General features: G+C 32.3%; 1 protein-coding gene across 7 annotated transcripts in view; it reads left to right on the top strand.

The window, feature by feature from the left end:
- The window catches only part of LOC411344 (fasciclin-1), a 295,001-nt gene that overhangs the window by 255,971 nt on the left and 14,325 nt on the right, over positions 1–24,705 (top strand). For 2 of the 7 annotated variants that reach the window (XM_026442643.1, XM_026442648.1), the window contains exons 8-11: positions 1,811–1,819; positions 14,351–14,356; positions 20,117–20,359; positions 21,366–21,389. In XM_026442643.1, the coding sequence (XP_026298428.1) occupies positions 1,811–1,819; positions 14,351–14,356; positions 20,117–20,359; positions 21,366–21,389 (282 nt within the window). The remainder of the gene's footprint in view (positions 1–1,810; positions 1,820–14,350; positions 14,357–20,116; positions 20,360–21,365; positions 21,390–24,705) is intronic. The other 5 variants (XM_026442647.1, XM_026442649.1, XM_026442645.1 and 2 more) reach the window with 4 other exon arrangements.

Below are 24,705 nucleotides of genomic sequence, written 5' to 3'. Positions count from 1 at the left end.
AACTCTATATTGCACAAATAACACATTCAAGTCCTTTAATTATATTTCGCGTATTTTTATTTTCATCAAATGCCTACTTCAAACTACATAATCGAATGTTCAAAAAAAACTTTTATATTTGCAATAATAAACAAACGAAATTAACTCCTACTAAGATAACGAAAGATTCTAATATGTTAATTCAGAATTAATTATGAGCAGCGATTAACTAATAAAGTAATAAAATAAAAATTGCCCTGTGATATTTCAGAACATACGTACAATCATTTCTAGGAAAAAGATTTTTCGTTTCCAGGAAATACTTCTCAGTAACCAAACGAACTCGATTATCGTGCGCAATTTATTCACTTACGCTTCCACACAGGTGCATCAGTATTTGTTTATGGCGTGTACACCCGTGCAATTGACACATCAAATGCATCCGTATGTCGTGTTCAGTAGGTGGAACCGTCGCCAGATATGACCGACACGTTGACATTTGCAAAATCATAGACGATAATTAATTGTCAGCCCATCAGCCGAAACGAAAACGAGCTTACTCCAAACGTTTTGGTATACATCAAATTCGTGAGAGAATTTTATATTTGTCAGCCGGACAAAACCGAGCGCCACGAGTTCGTCTGGAAATAACGATCCCGAAGAAGTCAAAATATTTTTAAAACGAGCATTTTATCGTGGCCATTGACGAAAAAATATTGTTAATTTTAAAACAGTGTTTTAAGACGGAGAAAGGAAATTTTTAAATTGATCGCGCGATCGACTTCCACTTTCCACTTTGACTCGCGATAATTTTTATTACACCCCGATATTCTCCTTATTTTTGAAATTTTCAAAGCTCGCAAATATCATTTTTAGATCCGTATTTATATCTATTTGAGAAGAATTACAGTGATATTTATGAGCAAAACAATTTTCATCAGTCTATTTCATCAATTTGCAATAAGTTCAATCAATAGAAATATATTTTTGAAGATTCGAATTAGTTTTCTTCGATTTTTAAGCTTTCAATTTCCTTCCAATTAATTTTGGAAATTTCAACTGATGAGAATATTATCTTATTATCGAGAGCAATTATTTCCTTCAATTTCAGCTTGATCTTTGACTACTTCATTTTATAAACCTATCTGTCTATTATTTTACAAAACTATCATCTGACTCGTACAAACAAATTCTCTATAGAAAAAACATAACACGAATAATTTCTCTCGATCATTAATTACTACTACAAGCGTCACAATATCTTTTGATATGGCAAGAAAATTTTTGCAGCATCCCGTAGCACACATTGGATCCATCGACAGAAAAAAAATTAAGAAAAAAAAAAAAATAGAAACACGAAGAGACTTTCTATCCCTTCTTGCACCACGCAGAACCAACTTACTCTTGCAAGCGCTTGAATCTATGCAGACAACGATTTACTGGCGTTCTCGTATTCTTCGCGCTCGTTTATTCGTAATTTTTCTCTTCGAGTGCAAAACGATGAATCAAATTCAAAAGGAAGAGAAAAATGAAAACCGGGAAAGTAAGATTAAAAAAATGAAAGAAAGAAAGAAAGAAAAAACGAACGAGTAAGAATACACGAGCAAGAATGGACGTTGAACGTGAGTAAAAACGTGACTCGAAAGGATTAAGAATTATCGAGGCGTCCAAGTTTTATCCTTATCAGCCACGAATGAACGAACCGATCTTTTCTCATATCACAGCAGTGTCTCTTACAGCGAACGACCTAATTACAAGTTTACCTTTTTTCTGTTTTCTGTTCGCTTCTTATGTTACGGACCAACCCCTGGTTTCTGGTTTCTCTGTGCAGTCCTTCAAGGTAATTCGCCGCCAGCTTTTTCTCTAGTTTTTCTCTTTCTTCCATTTCTCTCTCTATCTATCTCTCTCTTTTTCACGTCTCGCTATATCTTTCATTATATATATATATATACATATACATAATGTACATATGTTTATATATCTCATTCATATTACACTTATATTACAAAAATATATAATATCGTTTGTTACATGTGTCATATTCGCAGACATGATCGAACAATTTCTATTTTTTCTTCCGTCTCTCTCTTCTTTCATCTCACTGCTGTATACTTCATTCTTTCTGCCTCTCTTCTCATATATACCCTCTTCTCTCTAACTCTTTCATGCGCTTCCTTCTCTCACGAGTCGCAACATTTTTTCGCTCACCCTCGATCTGTTCCATTTAGTGCATCCGCTTGCATACACGAACACGTTTAGTATATGTGGGCACATGTGTGCGCGTGTCCAAGGCTTCGTGATCGAACAAGATCGATCGTTGGAAACGAAGAAATGATTCTTGAATGATTATGGGGTGTTGGATGTAATTATTGATGAGATTGATTAACAATTGAGTATATTTCTTTTTTGTGATAAATTTGTGTGTAGAATGATGATGGACGATAACGAAATTTATCAGAAATGCAATTTATAATGAGATATATATGATTATAATTTTTGAAGTTATTATTAATAAGTAATTAAATAGATATTCAACAAATTTTAAATCAAAAGAATTATTTCTATTTATATACCCATATATATCATAATATTCAAACTAAATTAACAAACATTTCTTTATCGCTATTAACAATTAAATGTTAATATTAAATTTAAGCAAATATGTCATTCGAATTAACAAAATGGAAAATCATTTTCAATTATAACAAATCTTAATTCTCTTATTCTCTGTTTTACTTTATAATAGAGAAATCACGAAACATATATAAATATAAATAAACCTCCGCATATAAGAACAAATAATCATAATTAACAAGATAAAAAATCTATAACTGTTTCAGAAAAGAAAGAATCATTTCTACGTCCAAACTTGAACTTGAAAGCGCCACAAAAGGTGCCACGAGTAAATTGGACAGATGTCCATGAATTTAAGAGATGATTCTTTAATTGAAAAATCAAAAATAAAAAATTTTCGTTTTCAACAAAATAAAAAATATAAAAAGACAATAGGATCTTAACAATTCCCCTTCCATAAATGAATACAGAATGGATCAAACAGTAAGAAATTACAAAGAACAATACGATTCATATTTCGAACTTAATTTAAAATTCATATAAAGAATGTTTGCAGCCAGATACATTTTCACCGATCCTTGACGATCAATAATTAAGAAACAAAGCAAAATGCAATTATTTTATTCTTCATTTTATCTTCTTATTTGAAGAATCATCCCTTAAATTTTCAGACATCTACCTATAATCGACCTATATTCCGTACGAGTACACAAATCGATACGAATGGCTACGACTCCTTCTTTTCCATACATCGGGCACCCACTCGGAAAAACAAAGGGTAAAATTGACCAAGAAGCAAAGGACCAAGAATCGAAGCGAGTCAGATCATGATTCGTGACCGATCGTATCGATTTTCCACCCGCTTGTACGCGAAACACAGCCACGCATGAGCGTGTGCTGATTTTGCATTTCATAGCCGGTGTTTTTATGCAACCCATCGCCTCTCTTTTTTCGCCTTTCGCCGCTCCACCATCGGCCTCGTTCTACACAATACACGGTGTGTCGTTCCTTTTTTTTTTTTTTTTTTTTTTTTTTTTTTTTGCCCGCCACGCCCGCCGGAATCGCGCTTTTTTCGCCCCCTTTTTTCCGCGTCGCCAACGTCGATGCGATTTTTCCGCCCGCGTTTTTTCCTCCGCCCTCGCCACCGCGTTCACCATGCAAATCGAACCGTTCATGGTGCGTTTCTTTTTTTTTTTTGTCCCCTCTTCTTTCCTTTTTTTTTTTGATTTCTCTCCTCCTTCTCTTCATTTTACCCCCTTATCACTTTTTATTTATTTTCGTTCATCGATGGGAGATCGTACTTGCACAGTCGAGTGTTTCTTTGATTTCGATTTCCACCTTGGAAATTAATTAATTCTTTTCGACGCGAGATGAAAAAAGGATTCTTGAGGATTAGGAGAAATAGTTAAATTTAATTACGTACGAATTTATTCAATTGGGATGTTTTGTTCTCCGTACAAATGTTAATGATCTTTGCTTGTTTTTGGTAAGTTGGAAAAATATCTTTTGGTATAATTATTTATTTATAGTAAAGGACTTATACATCTTTCAAACTATTTTAATTAATTTGATCAAGAATTATTTTACCAATAGAAAGTTCAATAGAAAAGAAAATTTTAAGACTCTTTTATTATCATCTTTTATTATTATAATCCTTATTCGATTCAAATTTAACTTGTGTTGCATAAAATGTAAGGCAAATTTAAAAAAAAAATATTCTTCGTTACCTGTTTCTTAGTAATAGAGAATACATTTTATTCCTCCATATTGGAAATTCGCAATTATTTCGTTCCTTAACTTTTTATCAATTCGAGAAACCGATAAAGAAACACTCGAACGGACAATTTTCTAACAGAAAAAGAAATCAATCGAAATATCCGGCGAAAAATAATATCGCGGGGGAAAATTTCTGAAATTTCTCTCGAGAAAAATTCGATCGTGACGGAAGCAATTGGAGGGCCGGTGGCACGCATTGGCCAAGAGGCGCGCGACTACTCGCGCCAATTTTCGTCTCGTTTCAATCCTGGCGTAACTAGTTCCGGAAGGAGGTCGCCATTCGTGAGAATTGCTGTCGGTTTCCCGCGGTCGTGCATCATTCGTCTCGGTATCGCGCGGCGGGCGTTCAAACGTGGAAAACCGTGGAAGCGAGTCGCATGCACGTCCTATGCACCCCATGCACCGTTGCACACACGCTCGAATTCCCTCTCGAATTCCGCTTCCTCGGTTACGTTTCTCCCTTTCTTTTTATTCCCCATCCTCAACGCTCGTCCTCTCCCTCTCTCTCTCTCTCTCTCTCGCATGCTCGGTGTGCACGAGACATCGCGCAAGTATGCTTGATGTGTTCCACGTGTTTGAGAAACAACGATTCGCATCGATGGACGTTCGTTTCTTGCGCGAGCGAAGATCGAGCGTCGAAAATTTCCGGAACGAAAAGTTTTAAAATGTTCTCGATTTTATGAAGATCCGCGCTCGAGGAAAGGTTCGTCGTTTTATTCCTCTTCAATTCCCAATTCTTTGGATTGGGAATAAAAAAAAGGAAAGAGTAGAGTTCCTTGCAAGTGAACGGGTAAATTTGGGAGGAATTTTTTTATTAAATATATTTCAGATATTTCATTTTTAAATTCAGAAAGTAAAAAAATTTTAGTAAATTTTTTACGAGCGAAATGTAAATGGTTTCGTATAATTGAACACGGGCTTATGGTTTCGAAAGCATTTTGTAAAATGGAAAATTACGAATCACGTTTATTTCTAGCTCATCGTGAATCTTCATTATTAAATTTTACGTTTCCGGAAGATTTCGTGGAAATTGTCGAATCCTACGCGTTAAAGTGCTTTATGAACATATTTGAACGAGCTTTCCTCATTAATATAGCATGGTGGCTAATCCACCGAAAAGTAGGTTAATGCGGCTGTAAAATGCACAATGATGGCTTCTAAATTTTTATGGCACATTCTCGCTCGATTTATTCGTTGTTACGTGCTTTATTCCGATGCATGCCTGCCCCATGCCGTTTTGCACACGTACGTACATACAATACATGCACACGATTGATGTCTTTGGCGAACTTTAGACAACACCGAGTTCAGATTGATACGTTGTGGATGAGAAAAAAATCAACGTGTTATCTGCATCTTGCAAATTATTATCATCGCAGTGAACTTACAAGCAAAACTTAGTGACTTGAAAAACCAAGTCGAAGTATTAGATTTGACAATTTCTTTTATTCGAGCCATCGAATGATAGCTGAGATCATTCCTTCCTCTATTTTCTCCCCCAATTTGATAAAATGGATATACTCATCCTGAGAATTGAACATATAATTGATAATTGTTGAAACGAGTTGTACAGATGTACATCGATAGCAAAAGATTAATGAAAATGATGACGACAATATTAGAATTACGAGGCAATATAAATTTTTGTAAAAATTCCTCAAATATTCGTTTTGACACGAGTTGTCGAAGATGAAAAATTGATACAGCGAAGTCGATATAAATCGAATGTACAGAAGTCGCATATATTACGCGATTCAAGCGTGTTGCATGTAACAATAATATCGAATGGATCGCGACTGTAACATTCTTCGATAACCAATAAGCGCATATACACTAAGCTATTCTATCGTCGATAAATTTTTCCTTTTCGATATTGAATAAAAAGCTAGTGTGAAGATCAGTGACTATTCCCACGTATGTATAACGATACTATAAATGTATGATGAAATTTGTTGGTTAAATTTTAAATAGTTTTATGCGAGGAATGAAACAAAAAGAGAATACAGAATTCGAGTATAAAATTAAATATAAAAATAATTAAAATAAGAAACTTTTAATTTGCAATTTATAAGTATTCCATTTTCTCTTATATTTATTCGATGCGCGTGTACGTAAACAAATCATTAGATACAAAATTGCGCCGATATTCTGCCGGAAAATCGTTAAACCGGTGGTAAAGTTTCAAAATTTATCAGTTTTGACGAAAGTGGGATATCTTTATCGGCGCGAATACGATAAACACGCCAGGAAATGAAATGTAACGTTCGAGTCGGTTCGAGTCTAGGGGAAAAGAGATGGCGCTAGGGGAGAACCTCGTCGCGAATAACTCTATGGAATAGAGACAACGACGTACAAACAAGACTCGTAAATTTCAAGCTCTTTCCTCGAGGAGAGCCGTACTTCGTCGGATGCGGCCGTATTTCTTTTTCTTAAAAATTCTCATATCGCGATCGATATACACAAGACGAGACGGTGTAAAAGGGAAAACGTCCAATTCGTCGAGACATCATTTTGAAATGTGGCGGAACGTTTCAATAACGGGAAGAGTCCACGCGGCTTTGATGAAGCGTTATTTTCCGCGGATAAAAATACAAACGTGTGTGCACGCGAGGTAACGGCAAGATAAATCCGGTGATAAAACGAGAAAACGTTTTTTGAATCGATAGGGCGAGAGTTTTTGTTATATTTGTTTCATTGTTTTTGGTGCATAGAATCGATCATGCGGAAATGTATTTTGTATTTATTGACAGTGTGCAGCTCGACGAGTAATGTATAGACACATCCGGCGGAAGAAAAATTTTGTAACTTACTTTTTTATTTGTTAGAAAAAAATACGATTTTCGAGATGACAAGAATATGATTTTGCAATTAACGAGAATCTTTAACGTCTCGTTTTTCTTTCTTTTATATTTTGCTCAAGTTTTCGGCATTAAATTGCCTATTATTTTACGCGTTTAAATTTATTTGATCGAAGCAACGTGTATATTTATTCTCTCAATGAATTCATTAGGAATTAATTAAAATTCCGATTTTCGATATTCATTCTCAATACGATTACTGTTCGCGAAATTAATATTGTAATGAGTAATAATGATAAATTATTGAATTTCATTATCCTGATAGAAGAGAAGAATTTATTTAAAAATAAATCATTTTTTTATTTCATTTGCGATTTAAATAATTTTATTCTTTTTTCGCTTGTTTTAAAATTTGAAAATTAATCAAGAGAGAATAATAATGGATTTATTAATGCAATTATAAATTATTTTTGCATATAACTCTCTGAAAATTAAAAATGGTAATTTGATATTACGATGCACTGAGAATTTTTAAAGAAAAATTTCGAATAATTCATAGAAAAAATTACATGATAAATATAAAAATTTTCTTTTCAAAATTCTTCTCATTTTCAAAAAAGATATTTAAGATTATTTAAAATTATAAAAATATCTCTTAATCTGTCAATAAATTGTGAGTATAAAATTGTACAAGAAAAGAGAGAAATCTAAAAAAAAAAAAAAAAAAAATAATCGTTCAAATATAATTAAGAAACTGTACTATTTATCTTTTCGTTTAAGTCAAGTTTGCTTCGCTCAAACATTTAATTATTTCGATTAAAAAAAAGAAAAAGGAAAAAGCAAAGAAAGAAAGAAAGAAAAAGAGCAAAAAATAATATCCGATGATTCATTCTGTGTATCGACCAAGAAAAAGAATTTGAAGATACGAGAGGCAGCAATTGGGCACGAGACATGGGGAGTTTCATTTAAAAGTTGCCCCGTGGCAATGGAAATTAATTCTGCAACGAATAGTCCGATAAAACAACTAGTCCCGTCCATGTGTGCTGAAATTCACTATCCGCGTAAATATTTCGTTGTTTGGATACGGCCCTCTTTTACAATTAACAACTGCACCATCGTATTTTCTGTTTTCGTTTACGTTTTAACTAACAAGTTTTGTCAGCTAACGAAAGAAAAACAGTTGCAAAAAGAAGTCGATTGTAAAATTGTACTCATTGCAATTCATACGATGAAAACGAAATTCGATCCCGAATGAATTCTACTTGATCTATCTTGATAAGTGATAAAAAATACTATTGAAGAAATTTAGAAAAATCTTGATATTTTAATTTTCATGTTATGCTTTCATGAATGTTACGTTGTTCAGCATTCTTAATAACAAACTGTAATCACTATTTTATTTGTCGATGCCCTGTCTAAATCTTAATTAAAAAAAACTACCTTTGATTCAGATCATACAGATGTTGTAATTATGATTTAATTTAGATCCGAGTTTAATGTGGATTTAATTAGGCTCTGATTGGCTTATAATATATACCTAGTTAACGTAAACGTGATCAAGATCCTATTACAACCATCCAATATCTATGTGAATATGAATTCTGGGTTTAATTGAGATTTCACTTAATGAAAATCGCATCTAAATTTAGTTTAATTGTACCAATTGAAACCTTAAAGACAATTTAATCTAAATCTGATCTTCTAAAATTTACACAAATTGTCTTCATTTAATTATTTTAATTCAGACGAAATACACAGCAATAATGAATAATAAAATAACGAAAGAAAAAAAAAAGGAATAATAAAATTTTTAAATATCATTTGATTGACACGCAAAAACGCATTTAATTTTCCAAACTTAATTTGATTGAATTGGATATAAAGAAATTGTAACGATACCACTTGACGAAACCGATATCGATGCAATATTAGTTATTGCAAATGCAACATTCGAAAGTAAAAAGTAAACCCAGTGACAGAACGAACATCACGGAGAAATAAAAAATCAATGAAAAATAAATATCCATCCATTTCTCGATATTATAATATCTATAATATTTCACGAGAAGCACAATACTTTTAGATGACATATTCTGAGGTGGAAACTCGAGTTAAAAGGTGAATCCTCCGGTGTCCAGTGAATGTACGACGACCGTGTATTAAATGAAGCGAAGCTAAACAAAAGAGCGCACAGCGCATAGACACGGTAGGCGAAAGGGAAAGAAGAAACGGGGCACGGAGGAAAATCGGTTCGTGGGAGAAGATAGAGAAGCGTTTTCAGAGTGACGAAGCGGCGGGGCTTTATTGCTTGCCGCGAAAAAGGGTGGCTTAAAAGCCTCGGGGAAAAAATCTCATTTCGATGCAGCTGTTCATTCTGCGGCCGTTAGCCGCTTTCTCGATACACCGAAAAAAAGTTCCTTTAGTAATCGTGTCGGGCCCTGTGCTCTTGTATGTGTTCCTTCCTCTCTCTTCTTCCTTTTCTCTCATTTCAGTTTTTTTTTTTTTTTTACTTTTTACTATTTTTCATTTTTTTAAGCAGGAAAACGTTCGATATAATGGACTATAAATACACCGTTCGTTAAATTATGTAAATACGTATCATCGTGTCGATTGAATTTTCTTTTACGATTAAGTAAGATTGAAAGGTGGAGAAGAAGAATGCTGAACAATTTTCATTCTTTATTTTTGGAAATCCGCCGGATCGATTGAAGTGTGATTAAATAATTAGAGATATCGTTAGACATTTGCGATTCTTTGCATCAAAACAATCTATTTCATACGATTTTTCTTCAAAAATGTGAAACTTAAGAAACTTAAAATATTACTAAAACGAAAAAATAGATATTATTATTACGAAGAGAAAACGAGAAATTTTAGAAACACTGCTTCATGATTCTAGTTTAGAACGAGTGTGTTATAGATAGCGATGATGGGAATGTTGAGAATTGGCCATTTTGTTCGATATATCTTTTTGATGATTTGGAAACAGCGCTCGAATGAATTCTTAGCTATTGCCTGAGAAATGCACCGTGGTTTCTTGCAAGGAAGATTAGTGGTTAAGATATGTATAACATATGATCCAAGACGAAAGAATGGGCTTCGATCTGGCTGATCGAAATGGTAAATCGAATAGTTCCGCTTCGCTGAAAGAGACTTTTCTCACATATTCTCTCCCCTTTCTTTTACTCACGCGCTTTGTACATTGCCTTTTACTATTGATCGACATTTGTGGAAACCTTTTTTTTGTCTGTTAGAAAACGATACTTTCGATTATCAGTTATCTTTTTTTTTTTTTTTTAAATAAAATCGCGTAATGCATTTTTATAAATAGTTTATCCTAGTCCCAAACTGTAGCAGCAATATAAAACGCTTGAAATTACATCCTCCTTATCGAATAACAATTTATTGTTGTAATTTCATCATACTACTATTTTTGTATATATATATTGTGTAAGATAGTTTAGAGCGTTGCTTCTTGATATCGCTAAAATAAATATATTTTTTATTTTGTGTTATTATATAGTTATTTGAAGCAAGAAGTCGTAATTTTTAAACTTTTTATCATTTACCTTCATTTCCAAAGTAGTTTTAGTGAAAATGAATATACCTAACGAAACTTATTATAACTTTAAAAACTAACACGAAATTCCTACAATAAATTATTGTTTTAAAGAAATTTCTCTCGATAGTTTTTAAGAGCTAAATCACGATACATAAAAATATGATTTTCCAATTTTTTTAAACTTTTTGAAGAACGAATAATTTCTAACTGCAACGCTAGTTGATCTTACACTCACGGTACACCGCACCCTCTAGAATTTTTAATTTAACACAACACCCACGCATGTTCTCTCGAATCTTTGACCCGTTATCGCTTCGAACGAGTTAAATGAGATATAAGAATATAAGAAAAAATTCGCAATGTCGAGGAGTGAACACGAACGAATGAAAAAAAAAAAATCTTCCTTGTAAATCGCCAGTGTCTAGCGAGAATACGCACTGCACGTTGCACTGCTAGCTACTGACTGTTAACTCCCTTTGAATGTCGCATGTTGCCAAAGACGAGAGCACCGGTACACCGATGTGTTTGATCGACGAATCGCGGAGATTGTCCGCCGACACAATCATGAATAGAGAAGCATAGCCCTCGTGACATTCACAGAACGGCATTTAGCCACGATATATCATGAGACATGAATCAGTGCATTCGATATCATGAACGCTGTTGCCATTCATTACCTTTTTTGAATCATCTCATCACGCCTAATCTATCGCTAAATATAGACTACGTAAGACTATTATCATAAAGTACGTTATTATATGATATCGTAGCAATAATTAATAATTCTATTTTTAAAATAATTCGATAAAAAAAAATGTAAAAAGAAAAAGATAAAAAAAGAAAAACTCGTCCAAGAGTTACACGTCATTTCGAGATCACATTCGTGACGTTTTCTCGACAGAGGAAAGCGCAATCTTATAGGGAATAATACGAGACGTCGGCCGATCGACGCGCCATCTTGTTATCATTGAACGTTCGCGATAACCGCGCACTTTCTCGAGACTTCGATTTTCTCCTCGATTTCTGGTTCCAGCAAGCTCCGTTGAAAGGTGAAAAGATCGAGAAGAGGGGAAAAAACTCGCTCGTGGCGCGATTTCATCGAGTTAAAACGTTTTCTTCCGGCCGATTCGCGTCTCGGATTCGTTTTCCGGCCACGGTTGCTCGCTTTAAATCCAAACCGGATATTGTATGTTGGAACGAGTCTCTGCGTGGGTATGCAAGTAACGCGAAAAATTTTTCGAGAGATCCTATCAAGAAGATTGATCACTGCGTCGCTCGGCCGATCTCGTTCGAACGGTTGCGATGTGATCCTCGAAGGTAATCATATTTTTTTACACGATATAAAACTGTTTACAGGACTTTTTTCGACGAACCTCCGATCGCAAGATGTAAAAAAAAAAAGAAAAAGAAAAAATTCATAGAACAGTACACACAGGAAGACGTCTTGTGGTGAACCGATTTATTAAAATGTAGTGTAATTGGATATTATTTAATTTCTCATCGATTTCTTACAGAAAGAATAAGAATATTCAGTTTCTGTTTCTGATTAATAATTATTCGATTTTCTTTTATAATTTTTTGTCGCGAATTTGAATTTTACTTATTATTTCAATCGAACGTGATTTATGGCGAGCGACGTTTGAGGGGTTACACGATTTAGTGAATTTTTGGAGAATATAAATATGATTGTTTGTAAAATATTATTGATTTGAAGAAAAAAAATATTAAACAACATTTAAACGTCTTACAGATAAGTGGAGGCTTTTACTCTTTACTCTGTGGAGGAATATTTCTACAATTTTAAACTTTTTTTTCATCAAATCTATTTCTTCTCCGCGAGAAATAATCGTTTTCAATCACAATTTAATTTCAAAGATATCTTATTGTCGCGAACTTCCTATTTCACCTAGATAAAATTTTATTTGAAAACTTTATACATCTACATCAACGCAAGAAAATATAAAATAACTTCTACACCTCCGTGTTATTTCCTTTTTTTTTTTTTTTTTTTTTTAAATTTATCTCGACCACTTACGCGTATCTTTGTTCACGCCTCGCTAAATTTACGGCACAGCCATATCTCTTCCACCGACTGTGCGTTATACGAGGCACAACCGTGGCCCACCCACACTCGTGAGTAATCGCAGTTCGATAAGCGCGCGTAATTCAAACAACGCGTAGTTCTAAAAAAGAAAAAAAAAAAAAATAAATAAATAAAAAAAAAAAATTCTCCAACCAGACGTTCCTGTAATTTTCAAGAGCTCAGATATTAGCCGGTTTCGTCGTCACGAGCTAAGCACAACCGAAGTAATCTATTTAATCGCGCCGGTTATTATCGCGATAACGATTTTCATCGGCACGATTGCCGGCAGCCGACCGTTTAATTGCATGCTGATATTAAATTACTATCGGCCACGTGTCTGATCTCTATTACACCGATATTAACATGCGGTGTTCTTCCATAGTGGAACGAGACAAAAGAACCCTGGAACAAATTACACTGTAACCCCTCGTCGTTCGCTATCTTTCCAATGTCCCTTTTTTTTTTATTTTCTATTTCTTCTTTTTTCTTTTTCTTTTTTTTTTTCATTTTTCCTTCCCACTTTTTGTTCGTTTACCGTGTCGTGAAACATGCTGGAAATCGACGCAACGAACGATTCGATTAAAATTTCAATTATTCACCGGACGTCGCTGATAATTCAACGGCCTCTTCTCTTCTTCTGAGGAACGAGAGGAATTTTTCCATATTTAAGTCGCGAATGATTTTTTTTCTTTCTTTCTAATTTGATTCAATCGATAATGTTTACGTTCGTTAAGTTTCTCGTTCGTCGTTTGTATGCTTTCCTTTCTGTTAGTTAGTTTCATTTTTTTAACGCGTTCAAACCGGCGTGTACATTTAATCGACAATTCCGCTATGTATATTTGAAGGATAAAATTCTTTTTGTTTTTTTTGTTTTTTTTTTTTGGATCGATACGTTTGATTTAGGTGAAAGTGATCGATTACAGTTTATTTAAGCGATGACTGAAATTCTCGATGGTTTACACAAGGTACAGTATTCTTTGGGATCACGAATGAACGAGACTGGAAGTTTTTATGTGATGCTCTTAGATATATTACAAGATAATATTCGAGAAGAAATCAATACACTCGAATTTATTTAGTTTACGTATGCTTTATTAAATTACGATTACGATGTTATAATTGCAATTTTGGTAGTGTAATCACTGTTGAACGCTCGAATCGATATTTAATTTAGACGTACACCGCTTCAAATTTAGAAAACACCCTAAAAATGAAATATTTGTTATTCCACGGTGAATAACGTTCGACTTCCGGCTAATCCACGCCAGATTGAACGCGTTAACGTCCACGAACGAGGCTCTATCCAAACAAAAGGGACGTCAAACGTATATATCAAAACGTATATTCACTGTCTTCGAAGGAAGAAACACAACGTAGACGATATAATATTTCCAAAGAAAATGGAAAAGCGAAACGTAAAGATAAAAAAAAAAAAAGAAATAGAGAAAAGAAATTTTTAATAGCCGATTCAAATTTTCTCTATCAATTGTGTACATGTGTTTATTACTCTTATATTGATTCAATGATGTTATTCTGTGGTGCTTTGCATGTCTCTATTGGACTCTGCATGTCGTATAGGGCATCGTAAGTACTTATTAAATGAACTCATCAACGACTTACTGAATACACACGACACCAAAAAAAAAAACTCTCTTGTTTATTATTATTAATTATTGAACGCGTATCTTGCATTGCAAAAATGATCGATTACATTTATAGTCGTGTAAAGCTTATGTTAATTTCTCTGAAAAAATTTGGAGGAGATAATTATTGTCTGTAAGAACAGTCGGAGGAGAATCGAACAACCTCAAGACACTAATATAACGACACACGTGTAACTATTATATTAAGATTTTCCAAGATTTTAAGTAAACTCAGAATTATTATAGGTTAGGATTGCTCGAAACTTTTAGGTATAAACTGTATTTTCGAAAACATTTCACAGTAATGTTGGCAATAAGGTATACTATATCATACCATGGTTGCAATGTTGGTTGGAGCAGTGTTAAATTTCTCTGGGGGGATTTAAGTGGATTTACATTTGAAGACCTCGAGTAATCTTAACCATTATATATTCGAATACATTGCAAGACCCTTTGTTAAGTTTCGATCGAGAAGATGAATAAACGATTCGAATTAATCTTTTAACTATCACGGATAAAAATAATTTTTCTTTCTACGAATTGATGTTAAAAGCTCAGTCGATTTTCCCCGCAAACCGACTGTGCTTACTGTGCAATTTGAATTTCTGGATTAATTTCGTAGAGCAATTAAATGCGATTAAAGCATAATCGCCTACGAGAAAAGTGAGGTTAGGATGTCTCGTTCTGCTAGATTGATTATTTAATACCTGGCACTTTGGATCACGGATGGTCAGAAAGTTTAATTCAATTTAATTTGTATTTTATGTTTTAACGATGATAATTATTAATAGTTTGTCATGTATAAAATGTAAAATGAAATTAAATATTTAAAATAATCAATCTCAAGTATTGTGGTAATATCGATTGAGAATAAATATAAAGATATAAAACATGATAGCCAAGAAGATTAAAAAATTAACGTAATAAAATATACTTGAAGATTTAAAATTTAATGAAAAGGAAATAAAGTAAATTAGATTATACTGCTTATTTGAATATTATCGGAACGAAGAAGTAATAATAGAGTCCGATTTAAAGGTATTGAAGTCAAAGCACGAAAAATTAAACAGAGAACACCAAAACTCTGTAGCTACTAATTAGTTAATTGAAAGGGGCAATGCTCTCTATAGATTTGCTTTAATCAAATTACTTACTATTATTTACTATTATCGAATCAATTTACAATCTGATCGAAATGAAAATTTCAATGATTTATACTCTCCTAAATCAACGACTTAAATCAATATCTTCTTGGCTCAATTAATAAAATTAATTTGTTAATCTGAGCAGAACGATAATCCTTTGGAACGATTGTTAAATTTAATTAATTTCGAAGAGCCAATTTTTCTCCGTTTTCTTTGTCCCAACTTTTACGTTTCGAATCAAAAGATCTTGTTTGCAACAGGTTCTTTAGTTTTTCATTTATTTTCGTAGAAATTTTAGACGTAGAGCAGTATCGTTATTAAAATTATACCCCGCTCGTCGATGTTGATTTGACGAATCCTCTCTGTCTGTGCCAAGCAAACCACTCGATTCTCTTTTGTTATTCCCTGAATCCTATGTCAATATTGTTTATCCGTTACATCGTTGATGTTTAATTTAATCTTTCCTTTCCTCTCGGATGAAATACCATCAAACTTGCACAGAACGGTAATAAATGAAAGAAGAAAGAGTACAGGCCAGCTAAATGAATCATTCGGTTTAAGGAGGAAGTTGGGAGAAGTATTAATATACGTTTTGGACTTCACGAATCTAAATAGAATATTATATTGAATATTAAAGCTTTCCTACATGTTGATCTACGCGTCTGGAAATTCTTAAATACGATCTATAAGAAGTACTAAGAAATTCATGATAGAAAATCAAATATTACTTTAAAAATATTTTTTTTTCCATTTTAAAACGAAAAAGAATATCGGACTAATACAGATTACGTTAAAAGATTTATCTAATAATAAGTTTTTCTAAATTATGTACGATTCAATGATTAAACTGTATGAATCTCTCGATTAATTCTTAAGCGTGATTTATCATACGGATTTGTTAATTGTTCGTTCATTTTATGGAAATATTACCTTGAATTTGTATAAATGAAATGATTCGCGTAATATAAAATTTATATTTAAACGCGAAACAATAAATCGTTAATTTGCAATCGTTGAATTTCGTGTATACATCGATAAATAATTTTTCAATTAATGATAATAGATATCTTATGCATAATTTCGAGGATGAAGATTAGAAACTGAATATATGTTTCATTAATTATGCAATACTATAATTTCGAATTCTATTAATTCATATTTTTTTAATTATTCAAAATTTATTTCACGCATTCGATACATATGTATTTATTTCAAAGAATTATTTCGACGTTCGATTCAACTACGAATTACGCACGTACGTGAAATATCGTTAATCGATCCTACTATAAATAACAGTTAATGAAATTTATTCTTTAAAAGGATTAAACACTTAACCAAAGCACTAAATTATCAAGTATTTAAGCCAGCCGATTATAAGAACCATATCGAATGGGATCATCCTCCCTAACTTCTTCCTTAAGTAGACATGATTCATTTAACTAAAAGATATCCAAAATTTGAAATTTAATCTCTCAAAATTTCATGTTATAGACTATAAACTAAATCAATAACCAAATTATGGTTAATTAACATTTCTCTTCATTTCTGTATAAATATAATAAAAGAAATTATTGGATTAAATTATCTAATTGAATTTTAAATATTTTTTTAAGCTGGCCTGTATTGAAGAAAAATAACTATTGAAATAATACAATTTTTTAATTAATCTCAAGATAGTAGTATGAAAAAGACTGAAATTTTTCATTGAGACTATGAAGACTAATGAAGACTAATTGAAAGATTTCTTTCAACTGATAGTGAAGATCAAACTGCATTGTTCAATTCTAAAAAAAAAAATAACATATATTGGAGATTTTGAACTGAATTGAGAAACTTTTTGATGTAAATTAGATCTTTAATCGATGGATTCGAGAGTATATTTATGTGATTTATGTAAAATATGGAAATGACACGTAATATGAAAAATATATATAAAAATCCACAATCTATTGATATTTTTAGTCATAAAATTAAAAGAAAAATGAATTCATGTAACACGATTTCTGAATATAACCTTCATTTGTTTCCAACGAAGGAATTATTAGATACTTTTTCATGCTACTAAATCTTTCTCTCCTCCCTCATTTTCTTTCTCCATAAATCCTAATACTAGGACAAAACGATGCAACATCGTTGCGATTTTGCACATATTTGCAATATTAATACGAACATTTCCACAGAAAAATTAAATATCCTTGTAAGAAAATTTTCCATCGATCAAAAACAATTTTGAATCAATAATTTTTATTAATAATAAACAATTTTAAATCGTTTAAAAAAAATTGCGTTCATATTTTAAAAACAAAACGATCTATTAAATATTTAAAACCCCTCATAATTTCCCCTCTCTAAAATCCTCTACAAACTACCATAATATCTTCAGATATGAAGATATCCCCTTTATTGCATCCAGTTAATAAGTTATCGCGATAACAATCGAGAAATCATACGCTCGCGTGCACCATTAAATTATTAACCATGAAATTATCAAAACTAGTGCAATATCCGAACGACGTCGCATCATTTTACCCGCGTAAACCCCTATCATCCCCCAACACCGAGAAACGAGGAAAGAACGCGGAACACCAGTTCACCGACCACCAATCAGCGTTAATTATCGGCACCGATCCGACGTTTCCTCCCTGGCTCAAAATGAAACGACGACCACTGTGACAAAGAGACAGAGGGAGAGGAAGAGCGGCGATGCGTCGACAGTGACGGCGACGCCTTAAGCAGCGACGTTCGTTTCCGTTCCGCGGCTCCTCGTGTCTCGAATCGACGATCAATTAGCGGGATCTTTGATCCACGGCGAAAAGGGTCGATCCACGTCCCGGGTCGAGAATTAACGTTCTATCGGCACGACGAGTCGCGTGCACGCACGGGCGCGTATAACCAAGCTCGTTTGATCGCGAAAGACGCGTCGCATCGAAACGTAAACGTCGTCTTTCCAGAGATAGCGCGGGCTGATTTACGCGCGACAGGTCGTAACTCTTCGAACGTTGAAAGCGGGAAAAATAGGTTAGAACGTTATCGGTTTAATGGTCCGATATCACGTTGTGATAATGATTTAGAAAATGATGGAGAAAATGGATTTGACGGACGGGAAAGGAGTTCGAAATTTGAAAATATCACGAAAATGAGAATTTCCGTGGATTTGGAAGATTAATCTGTGGAAAAAACTCGGGATTCGAGTAATTTGAATTCTTCCCCATTCGTGATTATTTCACGAATTAATCCTCGTTCGAGAATATATCAAGAAAATTACTTATCGATGATACTACCGATATAATTTTGGAGAATATTAATTTTGTAATTTTCACGAATTAAATAATAGATTTAGCGACGAAGGAATTACAGTCCTCATAATATAATTCGAGGTATTTCCTCTTCCATTTTTAACGAAAGCCCGAAACACGATCCTTTTCGACTATACGAGATGTATCGCGTATATCAGAGGAAATTAAATCAGCTTTTTCCAACGTTTCTCCCCCTCCCCCGGTTTGAATAAATGAAGAGATATGACCTGATATAATCGCGTGAATCATCCCGCATAGCGTTTATTAAATTTGATCCGTTCAATAAAATCCAAGCCGAAATTGTGTCTTCGAAACGGCTGCCGCTTGCCTCGTATCTCGGTACCATTCTACCGACAATGATTTTTCAATTAACTTTACTATTTCCGCAAACACGCCTTCAAAAACTCATTCCGATATTCCTTTTATTCCCTTTTCCTTTCATCCTCTGCGCTTTTTCTTTTTTCTTTTTCTTTTTATCTTTTTTTTTTTTCCCACGTTTAAAAAAGAACGTGAATTATTATATCCATTCCACGCCAATTTGAAGCGTTGTTTTCGCATTTCAATACCTCTCTCTCTCCTCGCGTTTCACCCCTCGAGTAAATTTTATTTGTCATTCTTCCGCGAAACGAAGTATGCGAAGTTAATTACACCCGTTTCGCTTTGTAAGCTATCGAGAACCGTGAAATTCAATGCAAGGGGAAGGGAAAAAATGCGATTGCTTTTAATCCAACGTTCCAACAAAGAAATAGTTTAAACGAGAGATATTTTTCTATTCAATCGCGAAGAAGCGAGGACTTTTGTTTTCAATATACCGTTTGATCAGGGAAATTTAATCAACTTGAATCCAGTCCTTTCTCTAATGCGATCAATTGTTAATTTTTATCAAATCAAGTATCAAAAAATTTTATTAAAAATTATGGAAAGTTTTAATTAACGCGGTAATTCAATTTCACGTAAACAGAATTTCGCTATTGAAATCGGTGAGATATATTCTATTATTGAAAATTGAACGAAAGAAAATGAAAAAGAAAAATTGAATAACAACGAAAAAATGAAGCAAAACGGGCAAACTTCGCAAATTTCATGGAACTAAAGCAACACAATAAGATCCTTTTATTTTATTTACGTATCTTATATATCTTAATTTTCATTTTCTCTTATTTTTCTTTATTTCTTTATTAACAATCCCGTGTAAGTAGAATATATTTGTTCATTCACATGTCGATTACCGATAAACATAAATCTTTTCTCGACGTCTAGGAAAAAAGGGATGGACCTGTGTACAAATTTTACGAGATAATCCGAGATTTCGGAGGAGACATCATGAGCACTATAAGCCATCTGCGTGATGTCACGCTGTTTGCGCCCAGCAACGCGGCCTTCGAGGAACCTGGCGTCCAGAAGATATTGCAGGACAAGGAACGTGTCAAGGAGATGCTGAACCTACACTACGTCAAGGACCGATTGCCAATCGAAAAGATCAAGAACAAGAGCGTCAACCAGGTGAGTGATTTTATTTTTACAAATTTTTGATAAAAGATCCTCGTATAACTTCAACGTGAACTTACTACGTAAATGAAACCCACCAATGAAAGTTTCGAATCGCTTCTTATTTTAATATCTAATATTCTAAACTTGAAAAGACATAGATATATAAGAATATATTAGTTAATATGAATTTTATAATTTTGAAAACTTTTAGAATTTTGTAAATTTGTTGAAAAATCATAAATTTGGATTATTATTGGGAATTTTATTGGATTTGTTACAAAATAAAAGAATTGTGGTTATCACGAATGGAAAAATGAATTTAAAAATTGTGATTTCATAAAATGATCGTAACAATATTTAAATTACTTGAAAAAATTTGAAAGTTTTTTTTTAAAGAGTTTGAACAGATTGATGGTCTTGGAAATCGAGAAAGTAACATCGCCGATATTTTAAATTGCAGTAGTTCAAGAAATCCCAATTGTCCTAATGGTCTGTAGGGTCCTGATAGTATTCGTGATCTAAAAGCTCGAGCAAAGAAATTTAGAAGACCTTCGTGATATCAGAATATTAGGATTTTTCAGACCATCTTAAAAGTTGTAATTAGTTTTCAAGTTATATTTAACTTCGAAGTTATGTTAAGATTGAAATTAATTTGAAGAATGCATGAAAACTATTATAATATTTTCGATAAATTATTATTATAAAAATTTCGAAATTTTTGATGAACTTTCTTACATATAATTTCTTTGAAAATAGTAACAAGAAGCGAATCGAAATTTTCTGCAATTTTAATTATATAATTAAAATAATTTCTTGTTCAATTTTTAAAATTGAATATAGAAGAGAATATCGTAGGTCCTGTTATTGTTCATTTTCATTCATCATCTATCAATTAGAGATCATTGCTTTTTAAAATACTAATACTCAATACAAATTTTCATATTGAAACCGATTACACACGTACGAAATTACAAGTTGATTAACACAATGTTTTTCTGTTTTCTGATTTTGTTTGAAGAAATCGTACGAGAAGCCATATAGGGTAATTACACATTCATCAATCTTTCAGTGTTTCTTCAAGTATTCGCTTTTGATTTCTCCCAAATATTGATCCCAATAGAATAGAATAATGTATAGAAATATTTTTTTATCGAAACAAAATTTATTCTACAGTTTTTTTGATTCTAATAGTGGTTACTTTATTTTGAATCGTGTTATTTTTGTTATTATTCTCGTTTTACTTTTACAACTATTCATTTTTGAGATTGAATTGATAATTGAAAAGAGAGACAAATTTTATTACGATATTTGAATTGTTTTCTATTAAAATTATTTTTCCCGATTCACATATACTTACATTTTATTTAATACTCCTTTTGTTTTAAATTTTTACGAATTATCATTATAATTATTAACATTCGGAATTACATTAAACTATACTAAATTCTGCCATTGTTTTCTTGTCATTACAAAAAAAGAAGGAACAAAGTTTTTTTCTATCAAAATGTTTGTTCGTACTGATTGAGTGATAATGTACAATCGGGAAACGAACAGATGTTCTCGGTCGACTTTGAAGAAACTTTGCGAAGACCGAACTAACCTATGTTGTTATGACTGATTATTAGAAGACTGTTGTCAAACTTTTAGCTTTCAACCTACTTACAATTAATCCGACTTTAGCCTTCTTATTGAACTCTACGTACTTTCATTTCATCGTTATTTTTACAAACTTTTATTCGAGTTATGGAATGTGTTATCAAATGTGTCGTACTGAAACTACATTTTTTACAAAAAAATTATAATAATAGAATAATTGTTAATAATAATTTCCGGTAAAAATAATAATATCGTAATAATTATTTTAACATTTGTAAAAAAAAAAAATGTCTAATAGATGTGCAAGGAATATGTATTTATAACAATAATCTAAATTCTACTTATTAAATTTAGCTACCAATAATACTATTTATTAAAGTACTTTAAGCACTTGGCATTATACGAGCAGTTTCGAATTCATGCTCTCAATTCTCTGAGAAGATTGTGTAGGTTTCAGACATTATTGACTGAATGTTTCTGTGGCTTCCATTACGAGTGGAATAAGTAAAGAATGACGGAGACACGGTTTCCCCCGGATATGCGCTTATGAAACAAGTTTCTCAGAGACTTTATGAAAATGGAAGATGTAGAAGAACCGTTTCGAAGTTTCGAAGTTTCAACATATTTTTGAGATTAATATTCTCATAACTTTTTTTCGGATAATTTATAATACACGAATTGCACGATAATCTCATTTTTGAAAAGTTAATACTGGAAACTCTTTCTCTAAGAATTTTTATTTTATTAAAAAAGCAAATTATACCTTCTACAAGATCATTTATAAATTAATCTCTCTCTGAAACAATTTATTTATTTAATTTTCTGCCCATGCTCTTAATACGGAACAGTTAACTTTAATTAAATCCCTTTTCCTTTTTTGAATTATTTCAATAATTTAACGTAATAATAAATCAAAGTTCTCATTGTGCGATGATAAATAAAATAAAATAAAATAAAATAACAAGAGCTCGTAATGCCTCGTAAAATTTTCTAAACTAACATTAATCTTACAAAAATGAAAAAAAATATATATATATATTGTTCGTATTAAGCAAACAAAGATTTTAATGTGCAATTAATAAATATTTATATTTCATACAACTCGATAATACGTGTTTTTCTCAAATATCAAATGGAGAAAATACGTTCCATCCGAGGTAAATGGAAAAACGAGGTAAAAGAAGAAAGGAACAGGATATCGTTTAATTAAAGCGATACATCTTTAACGGAATCGTATAAAAGAATAATTCATACGCTCTTTTCTGTTTGAATAAATTCAAGCGACTTTATTCCTTTCATTGCGGATCGTTCGCAAATTTTCCGTTCGTTTACACGTGTGTTTACATGGCAAATTTATAGGGCGATGCAGAAGCATTTTGCAAATCCGGGATGACAAATTGTGCCTTCGTTGGTATAATAAACGTTGGATGAAAAATACCGCGAAAAATACAATTCAAATTGTAATTTTACTCTTGAGATACTTACACACGTATATATATATATTTCTTAAAATATTAATACACGATCTATTATTTATTATTAGAAACGAGATTAAAATTTAGAATCGCGACGTTGCTCATGATTAATACTTCATAACTTTACGATTAAATTAGTAATTTATTTTCATCATTTAATTTCCACAAATATATATGAAAATTCATACGATTCATCCAACTAGACAAATAATCGAAATTGCCTCTAAATGTAAAACCATCCACATTCTTACCCAATTAAAATGTTTATAATTTAACAGTTCAATCGATTATACGAAATTCACCGAATTCTACGTAAGATTTAACGTGGCGGAAATATATTTATAACCGTTATTTTCGATTAGAACGATTTACCGAGTTGTTTACAATAATTAATACGTATATAGATGATAAACGAAAGCTGGCGAAGTCAATATTGAAAGAGACAGCTCGTGCTAATAAATATCGGCCCGTTCAATGTTGTTTAATAACCGACAATTAGCAATAATGAATATTAGCGCGCCTATTTTAACTTTTATCGTAATCCATTCGTAAATTATTTCGCGCATCTTCCTTCCATTTTGTAAAAATCTTTCTTATCGCTTTTTGACGACCGATGGATTAATTTTTCGACGCTATTTAGGTCATCCTGTCAATAAAACCTTTTTCGTTTAATTTTTACGTATTCCATTATCGAATGATATATTGCTTTGCATCGACGAGAACTCGGTTTCGTTCGCTAATATTAACTCCATATTTATGATTGAAGCTTGATAAAAATTATTCAGATAAAAACGTCTCTAAAAATTATTATTTGGAACAGTGAGCTGAATAAAGAAACTCTCGCGTTTATAATAAAAATTTCAATTATTTTTAACAAAATTAAATTAAATCATTTATTTTTATTCGTGTTACGTACTTCGATCGATACTTCGAATGATTTGTATCATTAAATTTTCCATTAAAATTCTATATATTCGATTCTGATTAAAATATACAATATAAACTTATTATTTTCCATGAAGTTTTAATCAAAGCGTGATCACGAAATATATATATAAATTGGTAATCCGTTTATTTCCTTATATAATTTTTACAAATATAAAATTTATAATTACACGCTTGCGATTATTCACAAAAATTATCCGCGTCCAATCCACGCGATATTCTACACTATTGTGATCGCGTAACAATCAATCGATTGATCGTAGAACGAAAATCAAACCTTTATACGCGCCGATAGAATGTTAATTTATGAACAGGCGGAGGATATAATTAAAGGCAGCGTTC

This window comes from Apis mellifera, linkage group LG9, assembly GCF_003254395.2.
Source record: "Apis mellifera strain DH4 linkage group LG9, Amel_HAv3.1, whole genome shotgun sequence".
Lineage (NCBI taxonomy): Eukaryota > Metazoa > Arthropoda > Insecta > Hymenoptera > Apidae > Apis > Apis mellifera.
The sequence above is the reverse complement of the archived record's forward strand: the minus strand, read 5'-3'. Positions and strand labels throughout refer to the sequence as shown.